The 18,988-nt window shown below is 49.2% G+C and overlaps 1 protein-coding gene across 1 annotated transcript; it reads left to right on the top strand.

Moving 5' to 3' along the window:
• Positions 1-3,253: 3,253 nt before the first annotated feature.
• On the top strand, positions 3,254-10,211 carry LOC125509197 (L-ascorbate oxidase-like). Its single transcript, XM_048674110.1, has 2 exons — positions 3,254-4,172; positions 8,993-10,211. The coding sequence occupies exons 1-2, from the start codon at positions 3,372-3,374 to the stop codon at positions 9,950-9,952; spliced, it is 1,761 nt and encodes a 586-aa protein (XP_048530067.1). The 5' UTR covers positions 3,254-3,371; the 3' UTR covers positions 9,953-10,211.
• Positions 10,212-18,988: the final 8,777 nt, after the last annotated feature.

The following is an 18,988-nucleotide window of genomic DNA, read 5'->3' on the forward strand; positions in this document are numbered from 1 at the left end:
AGATGGTCTACAGACCTGGATGTAATTTCTATTAATTCTAGTATTCTTTGTAATATCTTGATGTTTGATAAATAGATTGGAATCATCTATAAAAAAATCCACTAAAAACAGAAGAATGGTTAATCCGGATCGAGCTCAAATGCTCCCTGTAAACAGTAAAATCAGAAAAAAGGAAATGTAAGCTAAACTCAAAAAAGGCAACAATTTCTGTTAGAAAAGCAAAAAAGACGGACAATTCTCACAACTTTTGTTAATTAATGAAAATAACGAGTCTTTTGCTTCGTTCAAGCTTTTTTACTCCGTAGAGAAAGAAATTATATCATCTGTGGATGAGCTACACAGTGTGCACCACACGTGAAATAATTCTGCATTGGTGATATAATTAATTAGCTAGACAGCTAACTCAAAGCGAGTGAAATCTTTTACATTCTGTTCTGGAAAGAGAATCGCTTTGATAAATCAGAACATTCCAGTTCAAAAGAGCGACAATAATTTCTTTGCAAAAAGGAGAAAGAGAAAGAAGACATCATTATTTTCTAACCAAGCCGCATCCAAACAGTCGGTGAACAGAAAATGTCAAGGAAGCGAAGGCTGGAAGGTCGAAGATAAAGCTGGCTAACAGCTTTGCTTTTCTAAAGATCTTTTCTAGTTGTAATTAGTAGTACACGTGAGAATGGGAATGATCGATTTCTGGGAAACCAGGTAAGGGGATACTGTCAAATAACACCAGCTGTCATGAATAATAGTTTTCTTAGTGATGAAATTATGAGCATATCATCGCAGTTGATTCTTGAACGTGCCCTTGATTTTGCTCACCGCCAATCTCAGTTCTCAACTACTCACGGTTGTTGCAAAACACGATTACAGTGCGACAGGTAATAACAAAATTAGTAGCAAAATTTGGCACGGAAACCAAATTCGGCTCTAGGGAGCATATGCCCATGCGCGGCAAAAGCCATTTTTGCAAATGTGAAAAAAGTATGGAAAAAAATTAAACATGCATATTTTTATGTCCAAAACTCCAAATGTTCTTGTGTAAAGCCCAAGCATTTCGGTATGTGAAAAGAAAAGTCTAAAACGGGACTCAAACGTCAGGGCTGACCGCACCCCTCATATCTAACCCAAATATGAGGCGGATATGAGGACGCCCGGACGCGTCCCCCACGTAGGGTTGAGGATGGGGTCCCACGCGGAATCGCCCAGAAACCCGGCAGTCCAACGGACGTCTTCTCCGTCGCCGCGATGTGAAGGTCGTGTGGCGACGCTCCGGCTTGCTGCCCGAGGCAAAAATCCGGCTATTTAAGCCGTCCGCCGTCTCCCAACCCTAGCCCATCCGCCTCCTGCAACCCGAACCCATGTGTCGAAGGTGCCGGCGGAGCTGCAGCTGCCGCCCATGTACCCGGAGCCGGGCACGGAGATAGTCGACATCTCCGATGAGGAGTAGCTTTAGGTAATCTACATAGCATGTAGGTTTTTTCTTTGCATGCTTTTGTATGGGTTTAAAAATTTTAGTATGAAGTGTTCGGATGTAGTTTTATAAATTTGAGAAGTGATCGGTCACTCAACGTTTGAAGGGTCATATTTGTCATATTTGAGGATGAAGGCGCGAAGCATCTGTGAGTTGCTCGCGAAAACAAATACCAGTCAACAGTCAAAGCTACAGAGCAAAATCAGCAGAGAATCAGCAAGCGCGTCCGAAAAAATCAAGCTATAAGACCACCAGCTCGCAATTAATTAAGTGTAGCCATGCATGCATGCTTGTCATGCTCGCAACTTCCTAGTTGGTGCGCTCCCTGTTAAAAATGATACTGTTCGCTTCGCAAAAAAATATAAAAAATTGATACTGTTCGTTCGCGTGGACCAAACGTATCTTTTAGCGGGGGACACCGGACGAAATTTCGTACTGGACATTTCGCGGCTTATGTTCGTTTTATGTAGAAAGAGAAGTGTCAGAAACCGCTCTTGTCCCGGGTGCAAACCTTGTTGAGAAAATAACCGTTGACGTTCAGTAGTACTAAAACTTTCAATTAACAACACGTACGCAGACGTTGACACGTACTACTCCGTAGGAAGATGCGCTTTCACTGACAGAAAGACACGGGGAGAAACGCGATGACCTCAGCTAACCATGCGGTTAGGGTGCTGCAACGGTAACATGCACCCGATGGAGGCAACCTCAGGAGCGCCAAGCTTAACCAATGGCAGAGCGAGCATGGAATGCTTCTTCAGATATATGTAATGTGCAAACAAAGTTCGAGCCTGCTGCCCTACTACTCACTCAAGATCGGAGTACGTAGAGCTGTAAGGTGAATGTTCCAAACGCGGAAGGACAATATGCACGCCTGTAAAGTGTAATAAAGAGACTAAAGAGAGCAAAGGGAACACCCAGCTGCCTCAAAGGAACTTGTCCAACTAACGTATGCACGCGGGCTCGGCGACCGTTGAAAACCTGATCTGATCTGATCATATGCATGCATTTTTTTTAGAGAAAAACCATTTGCATGCATGCAGTCTACAGCAGAGTAATGCTACACGTACAAACGAGTTACTCCCTCCGTCACGGTTTAGAAGGCGCGCTTAGAAATTCTCTGGGATCTAGGTGGTTATCTATTGGTTGTGGGATGGACTAAAAAATAGCATTCACACTACGCATGCATATAGAAATAGTATATCGGAGTACTAATTAGCTATTAAAAATAAATGCAATGCGCCCTAAACCTTGTCTATTGTGGAAACGCACGCAAATTTAGCTGTGCCTTCTAAACTGTGATGGAGGAAGTACAAGCTTTTATAAAAAGGGTTAATTTGATTGGTCAATAGGTGGTGAGGCGGCCCACCCCCTGAAAATCAGGGAGGGCAAGTTTATGATTGGTTAGTAGATAAAAAAAATTCTAGGCTGCGTGTAATTGCGTGTAACTCTTTGTATGTTTAGCATTATTAGTCTACATCATCTCGAAGAATGTATACAGCACGGGGCTAATATGGGCAGTATATACGGGCTGACCGACGCTGCGACGCTCCCTCATTTACAGTGGCGCGGTATGTACTTTTCACCGACCTCTTCTATTTTATTTGAGAGCTATTTAATTCCACCTCGTTTCAGTTTTGAAGAAGACAGGAATGAATTAGTGCCAACTTGCTACCGATGATGGATTAGTAGCACCAAACGTACTGCCAGTCGCCCGTTGGATCAGAGAGACCGGCATGGCAATGCCAATGGCATGGATGGTTTCAAGCCCGGTCCCTATAAATACACCGGACAACAGAGCAAACCATAGCGAGCGCGTGCCCTTGCCCATTCCGGCACATAGCAACGGACATTCCCTAGCCAAGGCCACACCATCCTCTCCTCAGCTTGCTAGCCGTAGGCCATGAGCGGTGGTGGCGCAGCAATGGAGTCGTCGTTGCTAGGCGCGAAACAGCTTCTCCTCTGCTGCCTCTTCCTCTTCCTGTGGGCGCTCGCCGCCGTCGCCGAGGCCAAGACGGTGCACGAGCAATGGGACATCAGCTACCAGTTCACGCACTCGGACTGCGTGCGCAAGCTGGCCGTCACCATCAACGGCGGCACCCCGGGCCCCACCATCCGCGCCGTGCAGGGCGACACCGTGGTGGTCACCGTCAAGAACCTGCTGATGACGGAAAACGTGGCGATCCACTGGCACGGCATCCGGCAGCTGGGCACGCCGTGGGCGGACGGCACGGAGGGCGTCACGCAGTGCCCGATCCTCCCGGGGGACACCTTCGAGTACAGGTTCGTGGTGGACCGCCCCGGCACCTACATGTACCACGCGCACTACGGCATGCAGCGCTCGGCCGGGCTCAACGGCATGATCGTCGTCGCGGCCGCGCCCGGCAGCGCCGACGCCGAGCCGTTCGCGTACGACGGCGGCGAGCACGAGGTCCTCCTCAACGACTGGTGGCACAAGAGCACCTACGAGCAGGCCGCGGGGCTCGCCGCCGTCCCCATCGTGTGGGTCGGCGAGCCCCAGTCGCTGCTCATCAACGGCCGCGGCAGGTACAACTGCTCGGCCATGGCGTCCGACGCCGCCGCCGCCTGCAACGCGACGCACCCGGAGTGCGCCCCGCAGGTGTTCGCCGTGGTGCCCGGCAGGACGTACCGCTTCCGCATCGCCAGCGTCACCTCCCTCTCCGCCCTCAACTTCGAGATCGAGGTAAATTCAATCGTTGACGGTGTTCAAAGTTTCTTTCTTCAGCACGTACTGTAGCTGCACGTACGTAAGTTGGTCTTGGTTCTGTCTGACTGCTTCGTTTGGGAGGTGTGCACATGGAGACGTAGTACGTGTGAGTGAAAATAACAATACGAACGTATAGCCGGCAAAGGCGACCAGGGACATGTGGATGCATGTGCGCGCATGCAGGCCGACAAGAGAGATCGGGGCAGACCACGGTCAGATATTCACATTGCACCGAGGAGGATCTGATTTTCGATGCCCTCCGCCACGTTCTTCTTGCTGCCAGCTTGCCACTGCTACCATTAGTGGTAATAGTATACTCCGGGTAGTATCTTTGCTTAGCCGGCAATCAAGGCCGGCCGGCTGTAACATGAAGCCGTGTTTCGGGCGAGCTTCCCTCCAAGCAAGTTATCGCCCTTGAAGATTTTATATTAGTTGTTACTACAATCCAGATCAACGGCCGGCCGGCGACTTGGACCTCCATCTACGATACATAAGCCTCTCCATGGACTAGTTTAGTACTGATTCCAAAATGGATGCAAGTGGAAACCTCAAGATCCGGAAACATATGCTTTAGTTGATCGACCTTCTTCTCTGTTTGGCTGTACCGCCAGAGTCAAATGGGCAGGTAGAAGCTGAGAAGGTGTTTGTTTCCAGGGACTTATTGGTTTAGGGACTTAAAAAAGTTTCTATAAGTCCCATCTAAACCAAACAGGAAGGATTTATAGGAACTTAAAGTGGGCATTTGAAACTTATGAAATAAGACTCTCAAGGAGGGACTTATAAGGACTTTTAGTTGTAATATGGTCTTATAGAGACTTATAAATCCCAGAAACCAAATAGATAGGGACTTTTTAAGGAATTGAGACTTATAAGTTGGGACTAAAAAAAGTCTTAGGACTTATAAACCAAACATGGCCTGAGTCATTTCGCAGAAACCACCTGGCTAGCCAGCCAGTAGCATTTGTAAACCACGTCGAAGTCCAGGACTTGAGACACGTACGTACGTCGTCGCTCGAAACAAAACAACAACTAAGACATTGCACCTAATGGTCCAAGGATCCTTGTCAGATATTGACTTGCATCCACTTCGAGCCTAGACGTTTCAGACGTTCTCATCTACCCATATAGAGCTAGCGGCCAGCGTAAACACTGTATATAGGTGGTACCCAGTACCCATCACCATGCAACATAATGAGTGCGCGCGTGTCTGGATCGATATATGGACGTGGACTAGAAGTAACCGCGTAGCACTGTGTCTATCCACCGCTAACCTCCAAGTAGGATGAACTGGATCGATCCACTGACCACCCACATGCATGTAACGTCTAGTTCTAGTTGGCCACTACACTCCCTCCGTCTCATAATACAAGAATATTTTTGACACAAAAAGCACTCTTACAATATGGGACAGAAGAATTATACATTTGAGTAGTATAGCTAACATGCAACTTGTGTAGTAGTACGGTATGTACCCGCGACAAGCAACACATGCAGACTCCTGGCTAGTCAATGACCTATATCTTGTTACGCATATCACGTAGGAAGGCCTATCTTGTTGCGCGTATCACGTAGGTTCAGTTTAACAACATAATCCACTCGTTAGCGTGAGGAAGATACAGATAGGATTAAGATCATTTCCCAGTAACGTACACATGCCTACGCACGCTTCTTAGCCCTGTGGTGTTTATCTATTCTCATTCCACATACACGTCAGAGCTGGGGTTCAAATGATCGATCGATTGATCCCGATCACTTAGAAATCGTTGATTGGAGGGGTTGGTTGGAGTACACATATCATTCAACTATTTAATTATATATGTTAGGTTCCACAGATAATTATACTAGTATAATGTTAGCTGGTTGATTTGGATGAAAGCTAGCTAGCGGCCACGTCTATATCGCGCACAGCACAATGTTCCAGTCCAGCGTTGGGAACAGTACTGCTCAACAAACCCAACATTTATCTTCTGCCCTGCCATGCCGCTCTCCAATCTTTGAAACGGAATTAACAAGTTGACGACGATGTGAAAGCGCAAGGGCGAAGGCAACATGTATGTATACTTAACCTAATAAAGGTGTCTCACCGTCATGACATTTCGAGGAACAAGGTGTGACAGGGAAATCATGAGCAAATACGCTAGCAAACATAGGAAACGCCAAGGAAATTGCTGCCATACGTCGAGATCGTCCAAAACTCACCCCATATATATATGCCATTGCAATGGAGAATGGAGATTCGCTAGCTAATCCTTTTTGTCACACTTTACCCATTTGCGTAAACAACGTTTTTGCCTATTTGCGCGCTTGTATTTTCGATAGCATAGTTAATCGGTGCTGCTAAATCTCAGTCAACTTAGACTTCGGGAAGTCTAAGTCGACATGTTAACCGTTGGATTGTTTCTTGCGTCAGGATTCGCGCATGGGGTTTGTTTTGTCTCGATTGGCCTGTGTAGGGCGTGCGGCCGGCCTGCTTTCATTTGTTTGTCTATTTTGGGCCTTTTTTTGGTGTCGGGTGCTTAGCTTGGGCGGTGGGCTGTGGCAGGTGTTTAGCTGCCATTTTTTGTCGTTATTTTTTTTGTTGGGCTGCGACATTGTTTACACGGATCGGAAGACGGAGAGGGGCCGGCAGATGCATGTGCTCCTTTTCCACGAGCGATGAATTAAGTTATCTCCTTCACCCCTTTTGTTTGGTCTTTTTTTTCTCTTTTGTATATTTTCATTCATTCACTGATACCCATAGATATGGGAGTATTTTTTCAATTCCAGTAGTATGGATCAAATAGAGTTTTCCAGTAGCAGATATAACTAGCAGAAATTCTTCGTAGTTTAGATCTAGGTGTTTTTTTGTTCTTTTGTGTTCTTATTCAACTAGCACTTTAATTTTGCTCGCAAAAAAAGTAGGGGGTTACATTTTTGTGTTTTTAGCATTTTTTTGGACATATCTTTGCACGTTGCATGGTTGCAATTGTCTTCCAACACGAATTGCAACCATATCCTGCTCGCAAAATTGCATGCCTCCCAACACGAATGCAACTGAACTTTGTTTTTGTTAGAGGGGCTGGGAGAGGTGGGGGCAATTGCATGTGTACACTACACATGCAATTGCATGTCTTCTAACACGGATGCAACTTGACTTTGTTTTGTCGAAGGGGTGGCGGGAGGGGGAATTGTTGCATGTGTATATTAGGCATGCATTTGCAACCATCAACCTAGACTGGAATTGCATGTCTTCCAACGCGGATGCAACTAGACTTTGTTTTGTAGGAGGGCGGCAGGCGAGGGGGGGGGGCGTTGCGTGTGTATACTAGGCATGCAACGACAAGTGTCGCCCCGACTACAATTGCATATCTCCCAAAACGAATGCAACTGAACTTTGTTTTGTTGGAGGGGTGGGAGAGGCGGGGGAGGGCATTTGCATGTGTACACTACACATGCAATTGCAAGCATCAGCACAGACTGCAATTGCATGTATTCCAACACAGGTGTAATTGGGCTTTGTTTTGCCGAAGGGGGATGGGAGAGGGGAGAGTTGCATGTGTACACTAGGCATGCAACTGCAAGTGTAACCCTCGACTGCAGTTGCATGTCTCCCAACACGAATGCAACTGAACTTGCTTTGTTAGAGGGGGGTGCGAGAGGTGGGGGCCGTTGCATGCGTACACTACACATGCAATTGCAAGCATCGGCCCGGACTGCAATTGCATGTCTTCCAATACGCATGCAACTAGACTTTATTTGTCGAAGGACGACGAGAGAGGGAGACAGTTGCATGTGTATACTAGGCATGCAACTGCATGTGTCACCCCTGACCGCAACTGCATGTCTTCCAACATGCCTGCAACTGGACTTTGTTTTTTTGGAGGGCGGTGGGAGAAGTGGGTCGGGGGTTGTATATGTACACTAGGCATTCAACTGCAAGTGTCGTCCTCCGACTAGAACTAAACGTCTTGCAACATGCTTGCAATTGGACTTTGTTTTTGTCAGAGGGCGGTGGGAGACGGGGGATAGTTGCGTATGTACAATAACTTCATTTCTTATGGAGACAGGGGTGGCAACAAAATAAGATTTACGAGCTTTTTTCCTCATGGAGACCTTCATTTATTTTTTCGGAAAAACGGAAATTTTTATTATTTTATTATTTATTTTGGCTATTCAAATCAAATGAAGATCAAGTTTCCTCTCATGCATATCAACTTAATAATTTCATTTGTTTGTTTCTATTTCTTTGTTATTTGAAAGATTGATTTTTGTCTTTTAAAGTATAAAATTTTATTTGAATGAAATGATAAAAAGGAAAAATAAAAAGAGAAGAAAGATGACACGAAGAGGAGGAATGGACGATGAGCGACATTGTACCCCCAAGCCAGTGCAATTGAGTGAGCAGCTTTTTTTAGGGGTAACTGATTTTTTTGTTGCGGTATTTAGAGTTAATTGATTGAGCAGCTGATCGATCTATATTATACAGCAGTCTTTGTGTGTATCGATCATATTATACAGGCCTTGGTTGAACGACATTCGTTTGTACGCTGTAGTTGAGGAGGAAGATGTTGACCGTGACCACGTGGGTGAAGCCCACCATGCCTTTTATGACCCAGAACATAAGCCCGCAGGAGGAAAAATACAAGCCAGCGGCCCACAAGATAAAACAGGCCTAATTTAACATATATGACGTCACCTGATTGAGACTTCGCAGTCGACTGATTTCTAAACAGACCCATAATTAATCTCCATGCAAATTAAGGCTGCGAAAATAATGGATATACTGTTGGCTAACGAACGTAACCGCATGCATGCAGGGCCACGAGATGACGGTGGTGGAGACGGACGGGCACTACGTGAAGCCGTTCGTGGTGAAGAACCTCAACATCTACTCCGGCGAGACCTACTCCGTGCTCATCAAGGCCGACCAGGACCCCAACCGCAACTACTGGCTCGCCTCCAACGTGGTGAGCCGCAAGCCCGGCACGCCCACCGGCACCGCCGTGCTCAGCTACTACGGCGGCCGCAGCAGCCCGCGCGCGCCGCCGCCCACGGCGCCCCCCGCCGGCCCGGCGTGGAACGACAGCGCCTACCGCATCAACCAGAGCCTCGCCACGGTGGCGCACCCGGAGCACGCGCACCCGCCGCCGCCGCGCGCCGACCGGACCATCCTCCTCCTCAACTCGCAGAACAAGATCGACGGGCGGATCAAGTGGGCCATCAACAACGTCTCCTTCACGCTGCCGCACACGCCCTACCTGGTGGCCCTGAAGCACGGCCTGCTGGGCGCCTTCGACCAGCGCCCGCCGCCGGAGACGTACAACCACACCGGGTACGACGTGTACGGCGTGCAGGCCAACCCCAACGCCACCACCAGCGACGGGCTGTACCGGCTGGCGTTCGGGTCGGTGGTGGACGTGGTGCTGCAGAACGCCAACATGCTGGCGCCCAACAACAGCGAGACCCACCCGTGGCACCTCCACGGCCACGACTTCTGGACGCTCGGGTACGGCGTGGGGCGGTTCGACCCGGCGGTGCACCCGGCCACCTACAACCTGAGGGACCCCGTGATGAAGAACACGGTGGCGGTGCACCCCTTCGGCTGGACGGCGCTGCGGTTCCGGGCCGACAACCCCGGCGTGTGGGCCTTCCACTGCCACATCGAGGCGCACTTCTTCATGGGCATGGGGGTCGCCTTCGAGGAGGGCATCGAGCGCGTCGGCGACCTCCCGGAGGAGATCAGGCGCTGCGTCAGCACCAAGGGCGGCGGCCACTAACCGATCACTTTCAAACGTGTCGAAGTTCAGCTACATTGGTTCCGTGCATTCATTCATTTGTTCCATCATATGAAAATCCTATTAGTAATGCATTCTTCTTCTTATTTTTTTCTTTTATTCTGTGTGGGTGTGATGCATTCACTAGTATGAATGTACTATCAACCGCAAAAAAAGTACTATCATACGTACATGTTGTATCAATGCACTTATATATGCTGTAGATTTTACGGTGAGCAAAATGCAAATAGTTTTTCTCTCCCGTCGGATTCCTCGAAACGTTGAGCATTTTCGAGCAGCTTCATCAGATTTCCGGCAGAAATGGCAGCGACATTACTGTCTTTTGGAATAGATTATGTTGTGTGTTATCGTTGTTGCACGGACTTAGAGCATAATTGGTTTGATGCCAAAAGTTAACACGCCAATATTTGGTAAATGCCAAATATTGACTAGTGATTGGTTGGCTACAAGCTTTTTTTGTCAGTCTCACAAAAAATTGTCAAATTTTGGCAACTTTTGATGTTGCCAAATATTGGCAATGCCCAGAATTGACATCAAAAGAATTATGCTCTTAGCATCGAGCAGCTTTGAAGCTAGGTGCACAAGGGTTTTGATCTTTTTTTTAGAGAAAAGACATGCGTCCGATTTTATAAATAAACTCATACGGAGTGGCAGCAACAACCAACGGAGCTCACACAGACCAACCAAAGTCAACGAACCACTGAACACAGGGCAAACAGAACAAGAAGACATCAATTCAACGGCACGCAGACCCGACAAAAGCAAAAGGGGCACACAGGCCACCACCTACGCACACAAAAGGCCCAACAGCTACGATGAAGCGCCAGCGGACGGAGAAGACATCAGGTTTGCAGACGCCCGCACTTTGTTGATGAGCCCCTCCATACTATCAGGGTCCGCCCATTTAATCAATAATTTCCAATGCTGCAGGAAAATACACATTTTAAACAGGACGTCGGCGGGTTTATTAGGAAAAACACCCTCAATGGTGAATTTGTTTCTAGTAGTCCAAAGCGCCCAGCAGAGGGCGCCCAATCCAATCCAAAATAGTCTCCTGAACCGACCCTGTAAGTTGGTCGTCAACAAACGGACGTCGGAGAAGGAACCGGGGGCCTAGGAGGTGTTCAACCAAGAACGGACACACCCCTAAACCAGCTTGGCCAAGACACAGTGGAGAAAATATGATTAGTGTCTTCAAGGTTAGAGCACAGTGGTAGGCAGAGCCAGGACCGTTCCACTTCTGAATCTGATCAACGGAAGGAAGCCGGCCCCGAAAGGCCTGCCAGAGGAAAATTTTGATCTTCGGGGGATCCTAGCCGCCCAGATATGCTTAAACTTGGAGGAGAGGTTACCAGAAATAAGCCTAGCATACAGAGACTTGACTGAAAAATTCCCAGACGCAGTGTGAGGCCAGGAGACAGAGTCCGCCTCTCCCGAGAGAACAAGGAACAAAGCAGCAAGACGATGCCAGTCCCCCAACTCTTCAGGAGAAAGGGATCTCCAAAAACCCAAGTCCCAGTTGTTGCGAGAGAGCTCAGAGATTGAGAACTTAGGATAAGGACAATACGAGGACAAAACCAAAAAGGAGGTCGCGAGGGGGGCGTCTCCAGACCACCAATCCAACCAAAAGCGAGTTGACACACCGTTATTGACCTCGAATTTAACATGTTGACGGAACACATCCCTGACCTTGACCAGATCTTTTTAAAACTGTGAGCCACGAGACGCCGAGGCGAACATAGGGCTACCAGCTGGGAAGTACCTAGCTTTGAGAATATTGAACCAGAGCATGCTGGGAGTGGCGGTCATAATCCTCCACCACCATTTAATGGTGAAGCAGCTATTCATCACCTAGGTGTTCAGAATCCCAAGCCCCCCAAGGCTTTTTGGTTTGCAAATGGTATCCCATTAAACAAATTGGTATTTACGTTTGTTATCCGCAGAGTTCCAGCAAAATGCCCATCTATGTTTGTCAAAAACCGCATGAGAACCTTTAGAAAGTTAAAAAAAACATAGTGAACATAGGAAGCCAGGAAAGGCAAGAATTGATAAGAGACACTTTGCCAGCAAAGGTGTTATATCTACCACGCCATGATAAGACTAGTTGCCCACCTTAGACACCAAAGGTTTGAATTCATTGGTACATAAATGACAAGGAGAGATAGGGAGCCCTAGGTATTTGAAGGGAAAAGCTCCCAGAGAGCAGTTAAGCAGGTGGGAAACCCGCAGCGCTTCGGCCTCGTCAACTCCCGTAACAATCACCTTGCTTTTACAGAAGTTGATTTTATCCCCGACAAGGCTTCGAAACATAGAAGGATAAACTTGAGATTAGCGATACATCAGTCATTCAACTCCACTAGAATGATCGTGTCATCCGCATACTAGAGGTGAGTGATGCCTTGGGGAAGGAGGTGGGAAATGACAGGGGAGATGTGTCCAGCCAAGGCCGCCCGGTCGAGCATACACGATAAAGCTGTTGGGGAACGTAGTATTTCAAAATTTTGCCTACGATCACACAAGATCTATCTAGGAGAAGCATAGCAACGAGAGGGGAGAGTGTGTCCACGTACCATCGTAGACCGAAAGCGGAAGCGTTTAGTAACGCGGTTGATGTAGTCGAACGTCTTCACGATCCAACCGATCAAGTACCGAACGCACGGCACCTCCGCGATCTGCACACGTTCAGCTCGGTGACGTCCCTCGTACTCTTGATCCAGCTGAGGCCGAGGGTGAGTTCCGTTAGCACGACGGCGTGTTGACGGTGATGATGAAGTTACTGATGCAGGGCTTCGCCTAAGCACTACGACAATATGACCGAGGTGTAAAACTATAGAGGGGGCACCGCACACGGCTAAAGATCAACTTGTGTGTCTATGGGGTGCCCCCTCCCCCATATATAAAGGAGGGGAGGAGGAGGCCGGCCGGCCACAAGGGGCGCGCCCAAGGGGGGGAATCCTACTCCAAGTAGGAATCGGTCCCCCCTTTCCTAGTCCAAGTAGGAGAAGAAGGAATGAGAGGGAGAGGGAGAGGGAAAGAGGGGCCGCGCCCCCTTCCCTAGTCCTATTCGGACTCCCCTTGGGGAGGGGGGCACCTCCTCGCTACTGCCCTCTCTCCCCCCTAAGGCCCACTAAGGCCCATTACTTCCCCGGGGGGTTCTGGTAACCCCTCCGGCACTCCGGTTTTATCCGAAACTATCCGGTATCCGAATAACATGGTCCAACATATCAATCTTTATTTCACGACCATTTCGAGACTCCTTGTCATGTCCGTGATCTCATCCGGGACTCCGAACAATCTTTGGTACATCAAATCACATAACTCATAATACAAATCATCATCGAACATTAAGCGTGCGGGCCCTACGGGTTCGAGAACTATGTAGACATGACCGAGACTAATCTCCGGTCAATAAACAATAGCGGAACCTGGATGCTCATATTGGTTCCTACATATTCTACGAAGATCTTTATCGGTCAAACCGCATAACAACATACATTGTTCCCTTTGTCATTGGTATGTTACTTGCTCGAGATTCGATCGTCGGTGTCATCATACCTAGTTCAATCTCGTCACCAGCAAGTCTCTTTACTCGTTCCGTAATGCATCATCACGTAACTAACTCATTAGTCATATTACTTGCAAGGCTTATTGAAAGTGCTAGTGATCGACTAGAGGGGGGGGGTGAATAGGCGATTTTTATGAAAGTCTTCAAAACATGGAAGTTTCGAAGACAAACAATAGAATTAAACCTATTACCATACAGCGGAAGGTAGACTACACTAGGCAAGCCATAGTCAAGTATTCAATGAAGTGAAAGCACAAAGGCTAATAGCAACTAGGCAATATGGATCAGGATGGAAGATAGTATGAAGCCAATCAAAACCAGCAGTCGCTCAGTGAATACATAAGATAATGCAGAAACAGAGGGCATCGAGCGCGTCGGCGAGCTCCCGGAGGAGATCAGGCGCTGCGTCAGCACCAAGGGCGGCGGCCACTAACCGATCACGATCGATCAAACGTGTGGAAGTTTAGTAACATTGGTTCGGTGCATTCATTCATTTGTTCCATCATATGAAAATCCTATTAGTAATGCATTCTTCTTTTATTCTGTGTGGGTGTGATGCATTCACTAGTATGAATGTACTATCAACCGCAAAAAAAAAGTACTATCATACGTCCATGCTGTACCAATGCACTTATATATACTGTAGATTTTACAGTGAGCAAAATGTAATAGTTTAAACGTTGAGCATTTTCGAGCAGCTTCATCAGATTGCCGGCAGAAATGGCAGCGACATCGCCCTGTCTTTTGGAACAAATTCATGTTGTGTGTTACCGTTGTTGGACGGACTTAGCATTGAGCAGCTTTGAAGCTGGGTGCACAATGGTTCCGATCTGTTTTTAGAGAAAAAACATGCGTCCAACTTTATAAATAAAGTCATATGGAGTGGTAGCAACAACCAAAAGAGCCCACATAGACCAACCAAAGTCAACGAACCACCCAACACAGGGCAAACAGAACAAGAGGACATCAGTTCAACGGCACGCAGACCCGACAGAAGCAAAAGGGGCACGCAGGCCACCACCTACGCACACAAAAGGCCCAACAGCTACGACGAAGCGCCAGTGGACGGAGAAGACATCAGGTTTGCAAACGCCTGCACTTTGTTGATCAGCCCCTCCATACCGTCATGGTCCGCCGATTTAATCAATAATTTCCACTACTGCAGGAAAATACACATTTTAAATAGGACGTCAGCAGGTTTATTAGAAAAAACACCCTCAATAGTGAATTTGTTTCTAGTAGTCCAAAGCGCCCAGCAGAGCGCAACCAATCCAATCCAAAATAGCCTCCTGGACTGACCCTATAAGTTGGCCGTCAACAAACGGATGTTAGAGAAGGAACCGGGGAGGGGGGGCAGGAGGTGTTCATCCAAGAACGGACACACCCCCAAACCAGGTTGGCCAAGACACAGTGGAAGAAAATAAGATTAGTGTCTTCAAGGTTAGAGCACAACGCACAGTAGGCAGAGCCAGGACCGTTTCGCTTCTGAATCTGATCGGCGGAAGGAAGCCGGCCCCTAAAGGCCTGGCAGAGGAAAATTTTGATCTTCGAAGGGATCCTAGCTGCCCAGATATGCTTAAACTTGGAGGAGGGGTTACCAGAAATAAGCCTAGCGTGCAGAGACTTGACCAAAAACTTCCCAGACGCAGTGTGAGGCCAGGAGACAGAGTCCGCCTCCTCCGGGAGAGCAGGGAACAGAGCAGCAAGACGATGTCAGTCCCCCAACTCTTCAGGAGAAGGGGATCTCCGAAAACCCAAGTCCTAGTTGTTGCGAGAGAGCTCAGAGATTGAGATATCAGGATAAGGACAATACGAGAACAAAACCGGAAAAGGAGGTCACGTGGGGGGCATCTCCACACCACCAATCCAACCAAAAGCGAGCTGACGCACCGTTATTGACCTCAAATTTAACATGTTGACGGAACACGTCCCTGACCTTGACCAGATCTTTTCAAAACTGTGAGCCATGAGACGCCGAGGCGAACATAGGTGAGGGAGTCCTGGATTAGGGGGTGTCCGGATAGCCGGACTATACCTTCGGCCGGACTCCTGGACTATGAAGATACAAGATTGCAGACTTCGTCCCGTGTCCGGAAGGGACTTTCCTTGGCGTGGAAGGCAAGCTTGGCGATATGGATATGTAGATCTCCTACCATTGTAACCGACTCTGTGTAACCCTAGCCCTCTCCGGTGTCTATATAAACCGGAGGGTTTTAGTCCGTAGGACGAACAACAATCATACCATAGGCTAGCTTCTAGGGTTTAGCCTCTCTGATCTCGTGGTAGATCTACTCTTGTACTACCCATATCATCAATATTAATGAAGCAGGGCGTAGGGTTTTACCTCCATCGAGAGGGCCCGAACCTGGGTAAAAACATCGTGTCCCCGGTCTCCTGTTACCATCCGCCTAGACGCACAGTTCGGGACCCCCTACCCGAGATCCGCCGGTTTTGACACTGACATTGGTGCTTTCATTGAGAGTTCCTCTGTGTCGTCACTTTTAGGCCCGATGGCTTCTCCGATCATCAACAGCGATGCGATCCAGGGTAAGACTTTTCTCCCCGGACAGATCTTCGTATTCGGCGGCTTTGCACTGCGGGCCAATTCGCTTGGTCATCTGGAGCAGATCGAAAGCTACGCCCCTGGCCATCAGGTCAGATTTGGAAGTTTGAACTACACGGCCGACATCCGCGGAGACTTGATCTTCGACGGATTCGAGCCACAGCCGAGCGCGCCGCACTGTCACGATGGGCATGATTTAGCTCTGCCGCCGAACAGTGCCCTGGAGGCCGCACCTGTGTCCGCTCCGACCCCTAGCTCGGAGCCGATCACACCAATCGAGGATGGGTGGTTAGACACCGCCTCGAGGGCTGCAATCTCTATGGAGATCAAGCTGAACACCAGCCTTGTCCTCTGCGAAGCCCGTGACTCCAAGGTGACGGACTCCTCTCCGGGCTCCGAGCCCTCCGCGCCCCTACCAATCGAATCCGATTGGGCGCCGATCATGGAGTTCACCGCCGCAGACATCTTTCAACACTCGCCCTTCGGCGACATCCTGAATTCACTCGGGTCTCTCTCTTTGTCAGGAGAGTCCTGGCCGGAGTATGACCGGCAGGATTGGGATGTGGACGACGAAGAAATTCGATGCCCACCCACCACCCACTTCGTAGCCACTGTCAATAATTTAAACGACGTGCTCGACTTCGAATCCGAAGACATCAATGGTATGGACGACGATGTAGGAGATGAACATGAACCAACGCCTATAAGGCACTGGACAACCACCTCGTCTCATGATGTATACATGGTGGACACACCCAAAGGAAGCGACGACGAGGAACACAGGGATGCAACGAGGGATCGTTCACTCGAAAAGCAATCAAAGCGGCGACGTAAGCGCCGCTCCAAGCCCCGCCTCGATAGAGACAGCAGCCATACAGACCCAGGCATAGAGCAGGACGAGCCGGCGGACGACAAACATGCCTTCGAGCAGCCGTCCGAACAGGGCAACTCGGATAAACAAATCGAACACCCCGTCCCCGGCGAAAACAACAGTCCGGACGACCTTACGCCGGATAGGCTCATGGAGCAGAAGAACCTCCACGAAAGGCTCATCGCCACCGTGCCTAGCCTGAAAAAGCAGAAGCGGAAGCTCAAAACTGCGGAAGATGCACTCAGAATCAGATGGAGCAAAGTACACAACACCGCAGACAAATATGGCGGCAGTCGCCGCACAAAAAGCTATCCAAAGCGAAAGCTACGACCTGAATTTGACGAGGAGGCCTTAGAGCCCCCGCAGTCAAAAAATAGGAAAGCCACCCGGTCAGATAGACGACCGCATGGCCAGCATGGAGCGGCAAGCGGTGCCGCACACAAGCCGGCACGCGATCCACCAAAGGATCCGCATCAAAAAGATGGCAGCCAGATCTATCTACGGGCCAAGAAAGCAAGCTCTAGTAAGCAATGCAACACAACAAATATCCGAACATTATGGCACACCCAAATACAGGGGTGTCGCACACCCCCTATGTTTCACCGATGAGGTGTTGGACCATGAATTTCCAGTGGGATTCAAGCCCGTAAACATAGAGGCGTACGACGGAACAACAGACCCTGGGGTCTGGATCGAGGATTATATCCTCCACATACACATGGCCAGAGGAGATGACCTTCACGCCATAAAATACTTACCCCTCAAGCTTAAAGGGCCAGCCCGACATTTGTTGGGGAACGTAGCAGAAATTCAAAATTTTCTACGCATCACCAAGATCAATCTATGGAGTAATCTAGCAACGAGGGAAGGAGAGTGCATCTACATACCCTTGTAGATCGCTAAGCGGAAGCGTTCAAGTGAACGGGGTTGATGGAGTCGTACTCGTCGTGATCCAAATCACCGATGATCCTAGTGCCGAACGGACGACACCTCTGCGTTCAACACACGTACAGCCCGGTGACGTCTCCTATGCCTTGATCCAGCAAGGGGAGAAGGAGAGGTTGGGGAAGACTCCATCCAGCAGCAGCACGACGGCGTGGTGGTGGTGGAGGAGCGCGGGACTCCAGCAGGGCTTCGCCAAGCACTACGAGAGACGAGGAGGGAGAGGGGTAGGGCTGCGCCAACAAGGAGATTGAATCGCGTCTTGGGCTGCCCCTTTGCTCAAGTATATATAGGGGAAGGGGAGGGGCTGCGCCCCCACCTAGGGTTCCCTCCCTAGGGGTGGCGGCAGCCCCCAGATCCCATCTAGGAGGCGGCCAAGGGGGAGAGAGGGAGGCGCACCAGGCATGGGCCTTAGGGCCCATCTGCCCTTAGGGTTTGCCCCCTCTTCTCTCCAGGCGCATGGGCCTTGGTGGGGAGGCGCCCCAGCCCACCTAGGGGCTGGTCCCTTCCCACTATTGGCCCATGTATGCCTCCGGGGCTGGTGGCCCCACCTGGTGGACCCCCGGACCCCTCTGATGGTCCCGGTACACTACCGGTGATGCCCGGAACACTTTCGGTGGCCAAAACCATACTTCCTATATATCAATCTTTACCTCCGGACCATTCCGGAACTCCTCGTGACATCCGGGATCTCATCCGGGACTCCGAACAACATTCGGTAACCGCGTACATACTTTCCCTATAACCCTAGCGTCATCGAACCTTAAGTGTGTAGACCCTACGGGTTCGGGAACCATGCAGACATGACCGAGACAACTCTCCGGCCAATAACCAACAGTGGGATCTGGATACCCATGTTGGCTCCCACTTGTTCCACGATGATCTTATCGGATGAACCACGATGTCGAGGATTCAATCAATCCCGTATACAATTCCCTTTGTCCAGCGGTATTGTATTTGCCCAAGATTCGATCGTCGGTATCCCGATACCTTGTTCAATCTCGTTACCGGCAAGTCTCTTTACTCGTTCCGTAACAAATCATCCCATGATCAACTCCTTGGTCACATTGTGCACAT

The sequence above is a fragment of the Triticum urartu genome, chromosome 5 (assembly GCF_003073215.2).
Source record: "Triticum urartu cultivar G1812 chromosome 5, Tu2.1, whole genome shotgun sequence".
Lineage (NCBI taxonomy): Eukaryota > Viridiplantae > Streptophyta > Magnoliopsida > Poales > Poaceae > Triticum > Triticum urartu.

Bases quoted from the DNA above. Each gene is read 5' to 3' on its own strand.
- LOC125509197 (XM_048674110.1), top strand. From the start codon at position 3,372: ATGAGCGGTGGTGGCGCAGCAATGGAGTCGTCGTTGCTAGGCGCGAAA. The intron at 4,173-8,992 runs GTAAATTCAATC...GCATGCATGCAG, and splicing joins CCCTCAACTTCGAGATCGAG to GGCCACGAGATGACGGTGGT.